Consider the following 18,886-nt stretch of genomic DNA (forward strand, 5'->3'; position numbering starts at 1 on the left):
ATTATAACTGTTCTTTGTCACGTCAGCGCCCTTATCCTATAATTTAATGTTTCACATCAATATAGCTTACTTATGACATTTTCATATTCGGTCCTCTGCCTGTGTTCTTTCTTTTCCTGATAGGAAAAAAGCTTGTTTATGGGACGCTTAAATCGACATTCCGCGGTTGTTGGGTTAGGCTATTTAGGCGAAGCTCTTCGGCATCATCTTATACACCCCCTCTTATTCTCTACTTCAGATTGGTGTAGTTTGTAAATATTTATGTTTTTATGATATAAAACCAACAGAATAGTCGTTACCTTTTAAGTTATGATAAAAAAGCGATATAACATATGCATCTGTGTTGCATTTTCTTCTTCGGACTTTTATTGCGGTTCCAGCAGCAGTATAGGAAACCTGTAGGCTACGTTTAGTAGCTCTCCGTTCAAGGTCAAAACGAATTTAGTGCAGTCATTCTGGATTAAGTCGACTTAGCCAGAAACAAGGATATTATTCAATAACGATTACACGCTTTTTGATTTTGTGCTTCTTAGCAGGTACTGTATTGCATTTGCCTTGAATGTGATTATGATTTACTTCAAAACTGGAAAGTTACAGGATGAAAAAAGAGAAAGTATGTAATATTCTATATTCTGACCACAAAAGTATTGTAAAATTTAAAAGGAGCATCTGCAAAACTGCTAAAAAGACTAAATCACTTCATATGTTATGTTTTCATTTCCATTTGCTTGTTTTTTCAAATTTTCTCCCATATAGGTTCCTATTTCAAACTTTGCTCAAAATCTAATCTCTTAAATCATCACAAAAATTTCACTTTGTTGGTGACAACCCAAAGTACCGTCAGTATTTATTGTAAATATATATACAAAGTTATCACTTTTACAGTGTTTGCGTACGATCCAGTATAACTTTTACAGCAAAATAAAGGTAACGAAAGATTGAAAGAGCTTTATAGCGTATCTTGAAAAATACACCAAATGCGCAAGAAACCACACAAAAATGGAACGAAATAAAGCTTGTACAAATGTACGAGGAAAAGGGCAGACTTATAACTGATTGGTGCAAGTCGAACAGCAAAGCAAACGTTTCCAATGTTTAAAATAAATCGGCAAAGTGTTCTGTTTAGCTATGAGCAAAAAATTTGTTTTGCAGTCTTCAGATGTTAGAAACCGGTTTAAATTTTTTTTAAATTGTTAAACCGGTTTAAATTTTTTCAGAAATGAATTTTTCATATTTTTGTATGTTTTAGGTTTGACCTTTTTAGTAACCTTTTAGAATTAAATGCGACAGCAGCAGAAGAGGGTTTCATAGGAATGCGCATAGCCTTTATCGTCAGAGTAATCTCTATGTCGGCAATAAACGAAAAAGTTTAACTCACAACATAACCATGCATATAACGTGCCAGTCTGACGCTAACTTGCACTTGTAGTTCTAATTCTTATAAAAATTGGTTACTGGAAATGCAAAGTTTCATTGTGCTATGCAGCAGCCGATCACAATTTTGCATATTACATGATGTTTGCATAAAATACAATAACGCTACAGTCGATGTTGACATGTCTTGCACAATACTGTATACGATTATCCAAATTACAGCCAAATGCTCTTAGATCTGGTTAGAATAGCAGCGTTGTCTTACAAACACACAGTTATGCTGCATTAGAAGATTTAAGCCTCGCACCAAATAACTGTATGTAGTGTATCCAGCACAGTGGGTTGATTATGTTCGTTATACCGTTTCGGTTCATGGATTTTTTGTAGGGATGTATGAAATATAGTCAAAACAAATGAGAAAAGTTTTTTCTTCAGGTTTTAGGAAACGGGTGCGTTGTTAATTGAAAGCCACTTTCTCAGTTCAAACTGCTTCAAACCAGCTGCAAGTGACTGGAATCCAGCGTTGAAGTCGATTCCAACTTTGTTGTGGATGAAATCATTTGCAGAATCCGTGTAACTGCAGTTTTGAAGAAAATAATTTGTATGTATATAAAGAAAAGAAGAAGTCTGCACATGTATTTTGACACAGCAGGGCCGGAAGATGTTGCGTCCTACTTATTTATGACAATATGTTGACAAAACAAATTTACTTTAGAAATAGATTAAAAATACGTATTAATGCCACGAAGACGTTTTATTGCTTCTATGATATTTTTGAAAATGTGATGATTAAATTATCTGTCATAGTTAACAAACCTTCCCCTTAGGCTAGGCCCGTTAAGAAGCGCACCATAAAGGACATGATTATTCATCCTATTTTCTAAAAGAACGTTCCTCGAGCAGGGCGTTGGTGGATTCGGGCATGTGCTAAAATAAACACTCGAGTATGTTATTTTCACTGCGTGTATCTTAATATAATAAAGTGCGTTGCTAAGATTGATTTAAGATAATCGTGGTAAAGTTATCTATATTTTCCTAACATTGATAAAGTTTTATATCAACGATACCTTCCTCGATGGTGTGGCCGCTTAGGAGCGTTGGGGCCAACTCCAACTACATAACCCTGCCCAGATTTTCCCAATATTATGTCCATTTGATTTCTTGCCGACTTGAAGTATGCTAACGAAGTGTTCGTGTCATCTTCAAAATCAATGGCTTGCAAAGTGAGAAAAGCGGCATTGGCTGCAACATTTTTTAACAAAAAAGTTTTCAGTATTGTTTAAATACAAAAATAGCTGTATAGTTTTAATAAACCAATTTAACAAAGACAAAAACGGACCTGCGTGCATGGTGGGACCCCACGGGTCAAGCCAAAGTAATCCAGATGCGGTAAAATGATTAGAGTCCCGGAGCCATTCCATGTACTCTGCTGTTGTTTTTCGGTATAAACCTGGTCGTTTACTGAACTTTGCAAGTAAAACCTACGCGAAAGTGGAATATTTATTACATAGTGTAGCATAAGCGATTAAGCTATTAGCAAATTTACTGTTGCTGATAAAGCGCTGAAAATTCTTAAATTTGTGAGAGGCTTGTAATCCAATTAAAACAAAATACTTAGACAAGGTAGGCTATAGTAGCGTTTTATCACATATTTTGAAAAGCTGTCATTCATCAAAGGAATATTTGATTACCCTTAGAAGCTAAAATTCAGTCTGATTTAATTCTAACGAATTATATGTTTTCGTAGATCGGAACCGTTTGAATTAATCTACCAGTTATGCCGCCTTTAGAAGACGCACAACTATTCGTGCTTCATGTTCAAAAACAGATTTTTTTAAGTCAAAATGTAGTACGAACGGCTTAACGTACTTCTACAATCTACAATCAGTTAGTCAATTCAGTTAAAGAATTTACTGACTACATTTTTCTCTTGTTATGTAAAGCAAATTAAGTTTGGACAAACGTATTGTGATAAACAAACCTAACGCCATAGCTTACCGTAACACCCCTAACTTTATCATTCCAGTAAAAAGAATTCTTAGTTTGATCAAGGATTGCATAATAGTCTTCCGACAAAGACAAATATTTTTCCTCCCCAGTCGCCCTGTAGAGCCACAAGGTAGCCCAAGTCTACAAATATATTATGTTTTACAACTTCGGCTTTCTACAAGTTTGATAAATATTGGAGGTTGTATAATAAAAAAACTGTAGAGTTTGATAGTGGTGATGTGAAATCAGAAGTGTTGTAGGCTATTACCAATTCGTCTTCTGCTCCAGTACGTTCAACGTCTCCGCTGTCAGCCAGTTTCGTATTAATCCCGCTGTACTGTTCGGCAAATTTGAAAAGTGTTTCCGCATGTTCGAGGCAAAGGCTTGAATAGGCTTGGTCTGTTTAATAAATATGACATTTGAAGTCAGTTGTTATTTTAAGATAGAATTCCGAAACGTGATTTAAAAGACCAATCACTTTTCGACAATTCTGTTCACGATCACTTGCAATTCATTAAAAAAGCGAACATCCAGAATGTAAGAACTTTAATTTACAAACCTGTAGTTTTGAACAAGATGCTTGCCGCTGCTAGTGCTGCGGCAACTTCAGCAGTAGCATCCGTAGCTGGGTCGTCTTTATTCGCCTTGTAGACTTTTCTAACATAAGGATTTGATTCCTCAGGTCTCTTCCATTCAGCAGTAGATGAAATGTAATTTCCAATCTGCAATTTGAGACGGCTAAAGGTTAAAATTCAATATGCAGACATTTGACATCAAGGATAAAATAAACAGAATGTGATATAGAGCGCGAAATAAATACTTTAGACACACTAGTCTTTCGATAATGACAAATAGAACGCCAACTTCTGCACACATTATGTTCTAAATCTAAACCAACAAGGTGATATCACTCATACGTATCAGAAAATAATAAATAAAAATATAAACGCATAGAACTTATAGCGTATGTAATTTTTACTGCTAGTACTTAATTGTAAAACGAAAAGGGGAACAAATATAGATTACGGAACTTACATGATTAAGGAAGTATTGTATGGAGCTTAGAAAATGCAGAAATACAATCAAACAACAAACGCCAAAAAAGTGGTAAACAAACTCGCTTTCCATAATAATACGTCAATAGTATACTTCGCTACATTAACCTACGTTACTGGTGTTGTGCCCTCCAGTAATAACTTGTAAGTAATCGGAATTTTCACTTTAACGTAATTCAAACCTCAAAGCACGGGAAGTTATTTTCAGCTATGCCACAGAATACTGTTTACAGCCTCAGTATCAACTGCGGGTGAATGCCCTTCTATCTTAGACCTTATGCGGTGATTGACAAGAATTTACGTTTTACCTTGATGTCCATGTGGATGTTTATTATAGTTTATGTTAGCAATGGTTTCATTATTATCGGCTAGTTTACTTCGTTTTGAGGACGATCTGTTTGTTTGATCGCACAATACACTTGTAATAATTTCACAAGAGCCGTTAGGTTGCAACAAAACACTCTTAATTACGAGTAATGGCAAGTTTATAGTTTTATGAAAGATGCGAATTGCAAAATAATTAACAAGCCTTCAGCATTTCATCAGTTGCCCGGTACACTAGCGAGCGAAATCAACGAAGCCTTGCTACGTGTAATTTTAAAATATAAGCTGGATAAGCAGAAAGTATGTGTAATAAATCAGATTAAACTTGCCTGAATTACAAGTTCTTGCTCTGCGGTATGGCATTTTATAAGATAATCCGTGGCCCATCTGATTTGCGCTAACATGTTCTCCATCTCTCCAGCACCTTCATATGCTGTTCTGTAGTCTATAGCTCCCCATGACAGTAAAGTAGTTGAAAACGCAATTAAAAACGTCGTTTTCAAATTGCCTCCAGCTTTAAAAAGAATATAGACACATCACTCAACTGAGCAAACTTTAATTTCATGTCCAATCAACGTATCATATATTTCACCATTGTACCATCCACCAGATAAGTCGTCGTTTGTAAGACAACCATCTTTTAGGTCAGAATCGCCTCTCCAAGGAATCCGATTGTCTTCTGGTAATCTTCCAGATCGCTGAGCTTCATAAAAAAGAATAGACTTGTGCAATACTTCGTTGTAGTCAAAACTGCTTGCTGTTAAAAAAAACATCAAAAATAATGCCTTTAAAATAACATGGTTCGAGTACATTCATTCAGCTAATATAATTATCCTTAAATGGTTGAGAATTAAACCTGGGTGACAGTATAGACTAGAGTTCGATATCTATATTTTACATTAGAAAACGGTTCAGTCCTTAACCAACTTTTGTCCTCCGAAGGTATCCAGTTGATCTCTGTTTCTCCCCCAATGCCATCGATGCCATTTGGAGCTGCAAAATCGCACCTATACAGAGGTTCACTGGTTGGTGACTCGGTGGTGGTCCGGTTATGTCTTGGCGTTGTTGCCGTCATCTGAGGCTTTGTTGGGTTGGTATTAAAGGTAACGAGCTCCGGAGAATTTCGGACAGGTGCTTGAGAGTCAATTATTGGAAAGGGAATGTTAGAATAAGTCCGAAATTCAGTTCTGTAAGAATGAAAGGTAAATCGAAAGATTATTTAGCAAAGAGTTTCTCTTCAGCCTTATTACACTTTCGATTTTCTTAAAATTACTTATTTGTTATCCATGCTTCGGTAAAATTCCCGGACGGGTCATCATACGGAAGAAGATCTGGGACAATTTTCCCCTGCTGTTCATATTTACTGCATACTCCTAATAACTGGGTTCGACCCTCAATGGGTACGATTTCCTTGAACGGAACAGTCCCGACAAAGCTAACTGTCAAATCCTGTTATCAGTTATAAAACGAGTGACAATATTTAATAGAAAGAAGCAAAAAATATACGTTGTGTTGGCGAATTATCCCTGGTATGTACGTAAATCTAACATAAATTTAAGATTTACAAACGTGAAGTAGTAAAGCTAATAAAAGAGTAAAGGCCTACTTGCTTGTTGTAGAGGTTTGCTGCATAAGGTTTGGGCATTAAACAATATTCCCGTTGACTGTGTGATGTGGCCAAAACTTCTACTGTATATGTTTCGAGCAATGTAACAGGAACACTGAACAAGACACGCACCATCCAACCTCCCATTATTGCATCTGGCAGTGGAGAAAAGTAAGCTTGTCCACCGAATCCTCCTCGCCAGACGCTGTCTATGCTCACAGTACCGTTGAAGGTTGGACATCCCATGGTGTTACCAAACCCAGCGAGCGGCTGATATGTGTCTGGGTCGACATTTCTGTTGGTGAACACGTCATCATTTAGTTCAAACGTGGGATCGAAAAAGATATCAGCATCCTCGTTGTCGTTTTGATCTGATGTAGATGTGGTGGAACGAGGAAAAACGTTTCTCGTCGACAAAGAAAATTCTGTTGAATTAGGTTTAGCTCCATCTGTTTTTTCAGGTTCTCCTTTTCCCCAGATTTCTACGTTTGCTTTATCAGCATCGCTTTCTCCTTCTTCTTCGTTGCCATCGGTTTCAACGTTGTTTAATGTTAACAATTTCGCCTCCTCTTCTGCGGTGTTTGATTCCGCTGGTTTACTCTCCCTAGTCGCATTTTCTATCCGAAAAGAACGTGTTAAGGTCGATACAGTAGAAGCTAAATCATCTTCATTGCTTGATTGTGGCGGAGACTTTACGGTAATATTGCTTGGTGCTTTTGGAGGAGGTTTACTTTTAAGCGTTGGCTTGCCTTTTGGCGGAAGACTTTCATTAATGTTCTCCTCTACTTCTTCTTCCTCCTCCTCTTCCTCCTCCTCCTCTTCTTCACCTGGTGGTTGAATATTTGTTCTTAACCAACTATTTGGGTTCCAGACACGTGCTGCCGGGGCTTGTAAAGTTATCTTTTTGATCGGTTTGCATGCATTATTTTCTTTTGGCAGCCATTTTCCTGTTTCCATATCGCATCGCCTGTATATGGTTCCCGGCAACTTGTATCCTTCTTTGCAGATAATTCGGCATCGATCTCTTCTAGCAGTGCATTGGATCTTTCCATGACGTGGCCGAAACATTTGCCGGCATCCTGACTTCATGGTATGGCGACCAGATATTTTACCTAAGTCCAAGTAGAAAAATTATACCTTCGAAAGTGCATCGAGATTAAAACAAAAACTTCCATGAAATCATTCATATACGGTATTGTTGTTTTACTAGGCTATATACCTGCTAGCACTCTACCGAAAAAGAAAAGGTTTCTGTGAGAGAGTGGAACAGGGTTATATCTCAGCGAGTACTGACCACGGGAGTCACCAGGTTGATGCTTCCGCAGAAATAAAATATATTTCGACTTCTCTTTAACAGGCTCGCAAAGTGGTGAAGGCCCGAATCGTCCAAGGCTAAAATTAATATAATCTGACATAATTCTTGATAATATAAAAGAAAAATACAAGCAGCTAGGCTAGGTCAAACCCCAACTTACGTGACTGTGTCCCCACTGGTAAAATTTCCAGTCTTGGCCAAAAAGGATCCAGACACCCGGAAAGTGGCAGAGTATCTTCTTCGTGGGAGGATCGGTTCTCCTGTCAATACAACTTCGGTACGAAGAACCACGTCAGCACTGGTAACACAAGTACAGTTTCACAACAAAAACTATTTGTTAAACAATTATGCCTACATATATCAAGTTTGCAGTCATACAATGAGGAACCTTTTCTTATTTTGGAACCGCGGGCTACATTGAACAAGTTAACCTTAAGTCAAAGAAGATTTGTTAGCAAGCATTGACAAAAACTTTTTTATAATATTTAGTGATTAAGCAATTATTGTTGAAAATACGTGTCAAAATACGCTAAATTTAGCGCTAGGAATGTCATATGCAGTGGTAACTATAAGGTCTCATTGTAATATTCATCTGTATGACGCTGGTGTTTAGATCAGTAAGAAAAGAACGGTTCGTGCAAGAGCTAGGATATAGTTTGGCAATAGCTTATGCATGGTTAAGAGCGTCACAGGAACATTTTGCGTAAGTTCGATCTCACTTAAACTTACATTATACAGTTGGTGTTGGTGAAGGAATTTAGATGCTGAGCTAAAGTTCACTGAGCTCAGTCTCGACTGTTGGTATCATAGCCTACTCCGTAAGGCTGGCACCAGTAATCTATAATTGCAGTCAGGAACGGCGCTACACCAACAACGCGATGATGCAGACAACTTGATGCTTTCGCAAGAGCCGATAAATTAGAGTGCCGGCAGCTAAATAGCCACTTACTGCATGGTAACATATTTACGCTACCACCGATATTTTATATTCAAAATATCATCATTTGTTACCATATATCAAAAACCGTTGATTAAAACAACTGTTTCGATATGTTTCCATATATATTTTTAGTCAAAAAATTGACGTAAATGCAGATGAAACGCAAAGATAGATGCCGACGGTGTGTCATTAAAAGTATTGACAGCTGCCCTAGCAAGATCGCCCATGGCGCCCGCCATGATTGCCGTAAAGACACGAATCCTTCACTAGTACATGTACTGTCTAATCGCCATCTAATCTAATCAACTAATCTCTATCTTTGCAAAGTCGTATTTCAAGCAAACAGTTTAGCTAGCCTCGCAGTGCGACCAGAGTTGATTCAAGAACCAGCCATCAGACATGTTGCTTTTACAACTTGTGACATCACCATGGCCGCCGCTTACGTCATAAAACACAAATTTGCAACATATTTTTGGTAAAAGCTGGCGCTTATGACCATTACATACAGTATAACAGAAAAAGTGTTTCTCCGGTATACTTGCTGAAAATTATCTTTTAATTGTTTACTATCTTCTGTTTTAGAACTTATTAATTGCACAAAAACAATTTCCGAAAAGCGCTGTGGATAAATAAAGCAAAAAATCACTATAATTGTTAAACCACACTTTCTTGAAATTGGAATTCATAGTTTTCATATTGAGATTTTGTGATAGTGTCGTATTATTGATGCTTGGAAATTTTATTTTATAAGTTTGCTTATTCCCAGCAGATGGCACACATGTCATTATATATAGGCCGACCTTATAAGATTATGTGCTTTAGGCGAAGTTTCAAGGTGTAATTTTATTGGTGATTGACTGCTAATTTGTGATGGCGTGCTGGTTATCAAAGGCATTTGAATACAAATGACCTACAACTTGGCAATTGCGGGCACAACTTATATCGAAAGTTCCAAGAACTGCCTGTAATGAAAATGCTGAACAATCAATTAGTTAATAACTGAGCGGATATAGAAGAAGCTATCTTGAAAATACATGTAAAACAGGTTTACAGGGTTCGACTCCCAGTTGCGCTGCAGCTGTAATACCATGGACAAAGTATAAATCACCACCACCAGATCTGATGAAGAGCTCCACACTTGGATAATACGGTATAAACAAATCAATAAAAAAGTGTCTTAATCAGAACGTGCATGATGATAAGCTTGGTAACCGGGGCTTAAACCCGGTGAGAAATCATCGCCGAGTTTAAATCATGCAAATACTTTCCTGAGTCCGAGGTTTAAGTTTGTGATACCAACAAAAAGCTATATCTTGTTTACTAGGTTAATTGCAGAAGTGTAATAACACTTTTTAAGGTCGTTGTTATATTGCATGTTTCTTTTGATTCAGGCTGGTATTCTCCGATTAGACTGTAGATGACCGTTTTAGGCCTATACGCTGTAATCAAAACTGCAATGGACAGGGAAGAAGGATAAACGCATAAATTATCTTTCCCGAGATATCTAAATCAAAATCACTTACACTAACGCATTACGTATTTCATAATGTTACCAAAAATCTAAACTCCGTTCTCACTTTGGTATCTCGATGTATACTGTATGTAACTGATGAAAGTGGAAGAATTTTCATGTCCACTTGATGCCTTCATTAATATTTCTCTATTTGTTGATATATTTTTGCTTAATAATACGTAAACGCATGAATCTTCATCATCATATTGCTTGCCAAGACAAACTCGGCATACTGGATTTGACTAATGTTGAGCATCAGCTATAACATTTGTTGTTGGGTAAAAATGCGTGCATTTCAGCTAAATATAATACAAAACATTGCCACGGCAGAATGAAGGTCAAAGTGTAGACGAGTTTGAAACGGTTTACTTCAGCAACACTACAACTGACTAATGTGATAACTTGATTACATGTTTTTAAAACTTAGTCCAAAGCAGGGCCTTGTCTTAATCATGGCATATACTGCAGCAAACAACATTTCAAATTATTTTTGTATACTGTACTGTATGAACTAACTTATATGGGATGTATTTTTTTCAATTTCAGCATTAAAAGCTCTTTTAGCAAATGTATATGACCTTTTAATTCCAAGGTTGAAGTACTTACATTAAATTAAAAATGTATAGCCAAAAGTTCCCGTCTTTGCGTTATTCCATATACATCGAAGGTGTTTTGCTTCAAAATTGTTGGTTGCTTTCGGCTATTTCCAAAATGCAATTTTTGCAAGAAATAACTTAAAATGGCAATTATATATGCTGTTTGTACAGAAAATATATTCCGATGTTTAATTTCCGCAATCGTACTTTATATACTTAATTCATTTACTTCGTCCATTCCTTTATTTACTTATTTTAATACGTTTCAAATAATTCTTTGAAGAAACATAGTTTATCATCATTCACTCTAGCAACGCAATTAGCTGGCGGCATTGTTATAGGCCTAATTGAAACATTCAGTTGATTAAAAAAAACTTTTGTACAAAGTTTTATGTTGAGAGCTTTCATTGTCGCCTTTGAAGTGAAGGAGTGTCATTTCAAATAACTTTAATTAGGTGCACAATGAAAAATACAAATTTATCGTTTTCACTCTTTCAAGCTGTTCGATAAAATGTTAGTCAAATGAATGAAATAATTACATCAATTAACATACCACTTTGGCTTTACTCATTACCGACGACACGCCCGCCTGAAGGAGCTTTTTTGTTTATGATAAAACATGAAGAAATAAACTTACTTTTTTGCAAAATCTCCGAAGTTAGCTTTTGCTTCTGGAACCACACAAGATTCAACATGAATGCTCAATACATTAATGAGACACAACGCTGCCAAAAGCATTCCCAATCTGGTCTTCGACTTGATGTATATTGAAAAAAAATTTCCCGCATGGTGCTGACTAATGTTTATGTTCTTTTCCATGTTTGGTTCTTTCAGCCTACTCTTATAATGCAGTCGAGAATTGCTTGTTGTTTTTCCTGCTTATCTATTTTGAGTTTCCCCTAAAACAGAAACGTCCATTTGTTGATGCCTAAACGTAAGGGTTGCAACCGTACGTATATGTATCTGTGAAACAGAGAAAAAAATTATTTTCAAGGTATATTTATATGTATTTTATCTCACCCACCTTATAACATTATATACTCGTAAACTTCTCGATAGCTTACTATCCAATACACACGAACTTTCATTTATTTTTATACCTATCTTTAATTCAAAACACATGCAGTAGCCTACAATAAGAAAAGCTCTCAAAAGACGTGTCAAATAGGCGGTTACTCTTCTTAGAAGGAAGGTATAACTAAAGTTTGATAAACAGCGAGTTTGTTCTTGCCTGCTTTGTATTGATCTCTTCAGCACGAGACCAGAAGAAAAAAACTCGCTTAAACCACTTCTTGTGAAGCTTGTGGGTTCGCGAATATCAAGTTTAACGCAGACCTTAAAACCGCAACTTAATGACACATTGACACATGACAATGTCTGCATATTAATCAAGGAATTCTATTGGATAAATAACATAGTATAGTGTATAAAATGGTTATTTGCCGAGATTATTATTTTACAAAGTTAGCAACATCAGCCTTGGTGAGCGGTTTCAAAGACGTCATTTAGCTTCAATGTAAATTCAGTTAATGTTTAAATTCACAATAGTACTGTATAGTGTTTTTAGCTCTGGTTGACTTACTTATCTATAGGCCTTGCGTAATGAATCAGTTGCCTCTAGTCACCAGGCTCTAAATAGAAGTATAGCATGGCCTTAACAATATTTCAAAGCATAATTTATAACATGCGTTTAAGAGCTAATCAACCGATTTATAGTGGCTTGTGATATGAGGCCAAAGGTTTTATTGCCTTCGTAATTAAGCCAATAACAACTTTCAACAATGCGTGAGGAAGCTATTGCTCAAGCACTAAAAAGGCAACGCAATGTGCTTCATTTCAAAACAACGTTAACAGTTTCCGTGTAACAATAAAATTGTTTTGTCGAACTTTTTTCTCCTTGTAATTTGTTGTATGTTAGAAATACCTTGCACAGGTATATCACCACTATACTCAAAGATAAAGCGTAGAAAACTATAAGTGAAGGACAAGTTAAAACCAGTAGCCTATATGAATACCGTTATATCATGCAATACATTAACTTTAAGTTTTACATTACCAGATTAATTTTGATTACTGAACAATTAACTTGCCTAATTAATAGTATTTTCATTTTACCTCCGAGTTTATGTTTTAACAATGGATTTTGACAAACGACTCAACTGTTCTGAAAGCATGTTATAGATTAGAATATCTAACTAGGTTTTAGTGCGTTTGTATGACGCTAACATACGTTTCCATGTACGTGGCCTTGATCCGATAGTTGGTCTTTTCTGGACGCTCAATCGCTCTAATGCCAGGTTGTGAAAGGGCCAGATAGAAAATAATGCTGCACTTTATAGATGACTTTGTAATAAGAAGTTACTAACCTATAAATTTTCTTTTCGTGGTAGCAATGTGTTAACAAACTCTATTAAATAAATAAACAGTCTAGTATGCCATTTGTATGCAAGTTGTTCGCAGAGCTGCTTTTAGTATACACCCGCCCTTTGATGCGCCCTGTTGATAACAAATTGCAAGATGAACATTGCGATAACCCTATCGTTTGTCATATAATGTCGTATACTTTTTGTGGAAATTGGACAAAAAGTCATCCCTACCTGACGCTCCTTAAGCAAAAACTTTGCAGCACTATAAAACAACATTAATACTTATGAAAATTTTCTGCATCATTTGCCGTCCAATTGCGAAAGCAAAATAGGAATGCGGACGGTCGTGCTTAATGTTTTGCTTTACACATTATAAAACACTTGCGACACCAACGGATGCTGATCAATTACAAAAGGTTGTCACCGTAATGCCTGCCGAAGTATTTATATATTTTCAGCAATTTTGCAGGAGACTTTGCCTCCAAGTTTTAAAAACAAATCAAGCTTTGTTGCACGCACGCTTCTGGACTGAGTTTTTCTACGACTCAAACACACCATTGATTCCTCACCACTTTGCCGGATGTACTGAACTTATCATATTTGGTATTCCGATAAATGCATCTTAAGTTTAGGAACAAACTCTTTACACGAGTAAGGACTCACATTGAAAATGATACTCGTGGCAGTTGAAATGTCTGCTTTTAATGCACATCTTCTCTAGCGTTTTGGGTCTGTTGTTTGTTTTGTGCATTTTTATTTTGTTTCAAAGTTTTTGTAGTTCTTGAAAACTTTCAACAGTAGCGCCAGTGTCTTACAGCAGTTTACGGAACCCGGGAGTTGCGAGTTTCAGGATCTAACTTCACTTTCAACAGGATAAGCCGCTATTTTTTGAATGAACCTAAATTCAAGTACAAACATGAAAAATAATATTTCCTCTATAGCTATTTGTAAACTGCCAAGGCTTACTGCCATAAGGCAGTAGTAAACACACTTTTGGCAAATCATTTTAACCTGTTGTGGAGAAAAACTTAACAAATCTTAGGTAAGAAATAATGTGAACGAACGTAACTGAAATGCGAATAAGCACGCCAGGCGCAAATAACGACATTTTCATAATTTGAAGCAGACATAATTAATAGGTTCTCTTATTGCCATTTATATATTGGCCAATATGTGAAATGAAAACTTTATCGATGGAAGCTCTGGATTTTATAAAATTGTTAAACAGCAAAATAATTATTGAATTATATACAAACAAAATTGCTTACAGCAAATACAAAGCTATTATTATGTTAAAGATTATAATCCCAAACCTTTAGTTTTCGACAAGTTGAACATAGAGGTAGGTATAAATGCTGTTAAGCATATATAACTAGCTGTTTTTGCTTTTTTGTTCCGGGTTTAGGTCAAGAAGTAGCATTTGACGGGTCTATATACAAAGCCTTCCCGAAAACTGATTTTCATTGATCACAATATCCCGCATGATACTATCTTGTAAACAAAGAATTACACAATAATCCCGAATTTATGCAATGCTGCTGGTTGGAAGTAGGCTACTAAAGCAGTCGGGCTTCTGTCCTCTGGAACACTGAATTTCGCGAAATAGTGCGCGTCTCACTTGAATGAGTGAAGTGAAGGATATTTGTACAGTTCAAATTTAGTTGTTAGTTACAGTTGTACTTAAAGCTATATTTTTCCAATAATCGGGAATTATACGAGATTGACTTTGCTTGTATCGTAGTGGATTGACATTTTATAGGCTACTTTTTCTAAATTTAGTCTTATCTTGTTAAACAACATTTTGACGTTAACGCGCCGTAGAAATAAGAGAATCGGAATTTATCACTAAATTTCAAATGCCTTGGGCGCGTTACCTTAGTTTAACGTCATTATTCTGAAATCATACAAACGTTTCTGTTAAAAAGAGCTTCCATTGACAAGCATTCACATAAACGGTCTCATTCAACGATTGCATATTAAAGACGAATTTTGCTTTTAAGTGGTCGAGTGTGACATTCTTAATGTTATAATTAGTTGACTTGATGTGACATCATATACTGGATATTTTAATTTTGGCCCTACCTGGCAAAGTTACACGTAAGTTCTGTAGCATGTATGCCATATGCCACTAGCGATTTGTAACTGGCCTTAACTAAAACTGGTTACAGTAACTTTTCAATAAATGTTTGGAGAATGAAGCTGATGCCGATATGTTATGTAAAAAAAAAAAATACTCTATTCATATTACATAAGTCTTTATAAAATTTAGACAAAATCACTTTCTATAAAAAAGTTTCAAGACAGACGGCAGGATGTAAATTTTCACTTTTAACTAGTGTTTAGAAAATACGGACTTGGCGACTTACATATGACAATGTGTTATGCCATGCACAAACTAACACTAAAAATCAACAGAATTAAACAGCGTTAGAGTCTGTAGCTAAACTTAACATCTGCTAATTACTTTCTCCTATATAGAACGCGCTGCCGCAAGCAAAATTTCACGAAATGTCAAACTTTTAAACTTCTTCCAAGCCTTATGCTTGATGCATGCGTGCTTTATCGGTGTGCAAAATGCTTTGCTTTAGACGTCAAGACACAACCACCAATAATTTCCGAAATGTTTTAAAAATTTTGCACTATTTCTATTTAATAAAACATGCCTAAGCCGTAAATAGAGTTGATCAGTATAATTTTGCCTTACATGATAAAACAACTATTTTTATTGTTAACCTTTCTTATATGTCATGACATATCATGACTTCCTGTAATTTTGACTTTTGTACCTGAAAGAACTTTTTCTTCCGAATCGTTTCTCACGTTTAGCAACATACTTCTCTAAAACTTCTATCACTATAGTTTTGCGCAATTTACCGCCTACGTCAATATGGAAAGTACAGTATACTATATAGCATGCAAATAAGTGCTGACTCAAGTACAACATTTGTCTTAGAAAGCTTTCTTTGTATATAGTTTATATAGTGGCGGCCGGCGGGGTTTATATATTTCTCATATACCTGTACCTTATATTGATAAAGTTGTACTTTTCAATGAGCTCAAATCATCAAGTTTGACTAGGTTTGGCACTTAGGTTACCTTGTCCTAAACGTGGCGTATATCGTAGCATACACCAATAAATCCTCAATTCTTGGCAAGAAATTTATACTCAAAGCAGGACTTAAGCCCTTCGATGGATACATTTTCTCCTTTAAAAGTTTGTTTTTCGACTAACGGACAAAACAGATGAAGCCGGCGTGCTCATGAAAATATACAATGCCTGGATATATAAAAACTCTAATTTATTGTTACATTAGGTTTACGTTTATAATTATAACCGGCATGCTCCCATTTATTCACTGTTCTAAAAACAATTCGTTTTACTTTGATCTATACTTATGTACTATCGGCTAAAACTTGATATTTATACTTTTACGTTTTTGACCTGTAAAGTTAACCGTATAACTTATTATAAACTGTTGTATTTCGTTTGGCAGGACTTTTGCTTAAATATCTGCTTTTTACGGGCACATGCATTCGTCGAATCTATTTATAAGTAGAGCTTCGTGCAGGAGATATGTTGTTCATATCTGTTTATCACATCAACACGAGAAAGTGATCTTAATATTACCTTACTTTATTACATACTACGTTACGCTGTAATACTTGATTTTTCATCTTATTCTTTCAGTTTTAAACATTGAGGAGGAAGGAACAGCATAGCCTAAAGCTTGATTAGTCATTTCCGAACTTTAAATTATATATTTGAAGGGATTTTTGCATTTATATAGATGTATAAAGTATTATTTCGAAATAATGTATTGATCGTTAAAAATGAACAAATTTATCTGACACCAATGTGAAAAAAAAGCAACTAGAACCTACTGTAAACAAGTATCCTATAAAGTGACTAAAGCTAAATGAAGTGATGTTTTCAATATGCTGTCATAATGTGACGTGTTGTTTCTTATCACTTAGAACTGCCAGGTTCGTTCTTGAATTAACAGCTAGACCGCTTGGCCGAATCTTATCATTTAATCTGCGAGATGCAGATAAAACATCAAAACGATTCTTGACATGGGAGGCACATCTTAATGAAAAGCTAAAACGAAAACACCAACGGTGAACTCAACAGAGCGTCTGTTCAGTACACAGCCTAAATCTGGAATGCTGTTGTTACCGTAAAGCAGTAGAGAAAACACAAGTAACACGTCATAATTAAAAAAAAAAACAGGGAAAACACTGCAGCTTGGACAATACAACAACCCGGGGGGTTATGTCACAAACATAGTGTTCGAGTGGCACGACACAAGCTACAGCATTGGCAAACACACAACTTCCGAAACATAATTGCTAAATACACGCACACCATATATAAACAAACAATCGAACTCAATCACATAAACATGCACAGTAAAAAACACAAACGTTGAACAACTCTATGCTCACGATAGGGCACATCAAAAATGCACAGTGATTCCTAAATAACAAAATAAATTGTTTTTAAGCTTTAATTAATGCATTAAAGATTAAATAAAGTTAAATGTTAACATCAAAATTGAATATTTTTGCACACTATCCCCTTCCCAGCTGCCTTCCATCTTCGGGAGCTTTCGTTTTTAAACATCGGAATAAAATCGTGTTTGACGACGCTGCCGATGGAGCCTTGATGTGGAATCGACGGCTTTCGGGGCCTCGAGCTCTGCAGGTGCTCCTCCACTGTTTCCTGATGCCTACTTTAGTTGTTTTTAATCTAAGTTATTAGCTATAGTTTAACACTAATCGTTATATGAGCGACAGAAAATAGTTCAATTAGGATAAAGTAAAATAAAACTTTTTTAATGCAATAAACCTATAGCCATAAATCATGAACGACCGAGAATTTTAGTTTTCTCTGTTTATGACATCAAAAAACTTGTTCTTTGTGAATTTAACTTTCGTATCTTGTGCGTCGTCTTGTGGTCAAATCAATATTTTATTATCAGAAAACAGACTGATAAGGTAAAAACTTCGATTTTTTACTGACAAACCACCTCCGACATTATTGCAGAAATATTGATGTCTTATACACTCAGTTGAGGGCAGGGATAAAACAAAGACTAAAAGCCGTCGTATCATGGTAATATATAAATAAGATGTATAAGCATAGGCTTAGCTTGGTAAGACATGCGATATATGTGATCGTGATGCGATCCAAATGGTGCAAGTAGATGATAAAAACCCTTGTACACAATTTGTGTATATAGGCTAAACATAGGTTTATAGGCTAAAAATGTACAATGTGTTTGAATGCCAATTAATATGCAATCGAAGTGACACTCCTGGAGCAAAAAGAACGTAATGTTCGGTTCTTTGTCTGGCTCCGCAGATTGTTAATAAGATCTTGTCAACAAAAGGAAGCAAATTTCCGGCGGCCGCAATTCAGCAAACTAGGAGGTATTGTGATACAATACTGTACAACTTTTACAGCTAGGAAGTTGAAAAATCAAAGTTATAAAGCTGTGAGCAAACTGATTTTAACTGCAATTTATTATGAAACATGAATAAGTAGAAAGCTTAATTACAAGACAGGTAGACAGACATACCGTACCACCTAACCGTTTTAAAGTGTTTCTCGGCGTACCTACTGTTTGGTTTCATTCTTCTTATATTCTTGAAACCTACTTTTTAAAGAAGATCCCGATGACGGATGACAAACTGAAAATATAAGGGTTGGTTGCTTCAATGAAGTGTTTCAAATAGGTATTTCAGAAAAATAAATAAATTTTCTGTCTGAACAGAATGACACAAGCAGCAATAACTTGCGTTAAT

At 35.8% G+C, this 18,886-nt stretch overlaps 1 protein-coding gene across 1 annotated transcript; it reads right to left on the reverse strand.

Annotated features, from left to right (window-relative positions):
• Window positions 1-808: 808 nt before the first annotated feature.
• Window positions 809-11,687, reverse strand: LOC143459421 (uncharacterized). Its single transcript, XM_076956575.1, has 15 exons — window positions 11,350-11,687; window positions 7,824-7,961; window positions 7,568-7,740; window positions 6,349-7,460; window positions 6,016-6,191; window positions 5,670-5,929; window positions 5,335-5,499; window positions 5,072-5,256; window positions 3,923-4,085; window positions 3,632-3,762; window positions 3,373-3,504; window positions 2,714-2,855; window positions 2,442-2,616; window positions 2,191-2,301; window positions 809-1,951 (listed from the first exon to the last, which is right to left on the reverse strand). The coding sequence occupies exons 1-15, from the start codon at window positions 11,529-11,531 to the stop codon at window positions 1,813-1,815; spliced, it is 3,384 nt and encodes a 1,127-aa protein (XP_076812690.1). The 5' UTR covers window positions 11,532-11,687; the 3' UTR covers window positions 809-1,812.
• Between the last annotated feature and the right edge of the window lie 7,199 nt (window positions 11,688-18,886).

This window comes from Clavelina lepadiformis, chromosome 5, assembly GCF_947623445.1.
Source record: "Clavelina lepadiformis chromosome 5, kaClaLepa1.1, whole genome shotgun sequence".
Taxonomy (NCBI): Eukaryota; Metazoa; Chordata; class Ascidiacea; order Aplousobranchia; family Clavelinidae; genus Clavelina; species Clavelina lepadiformis.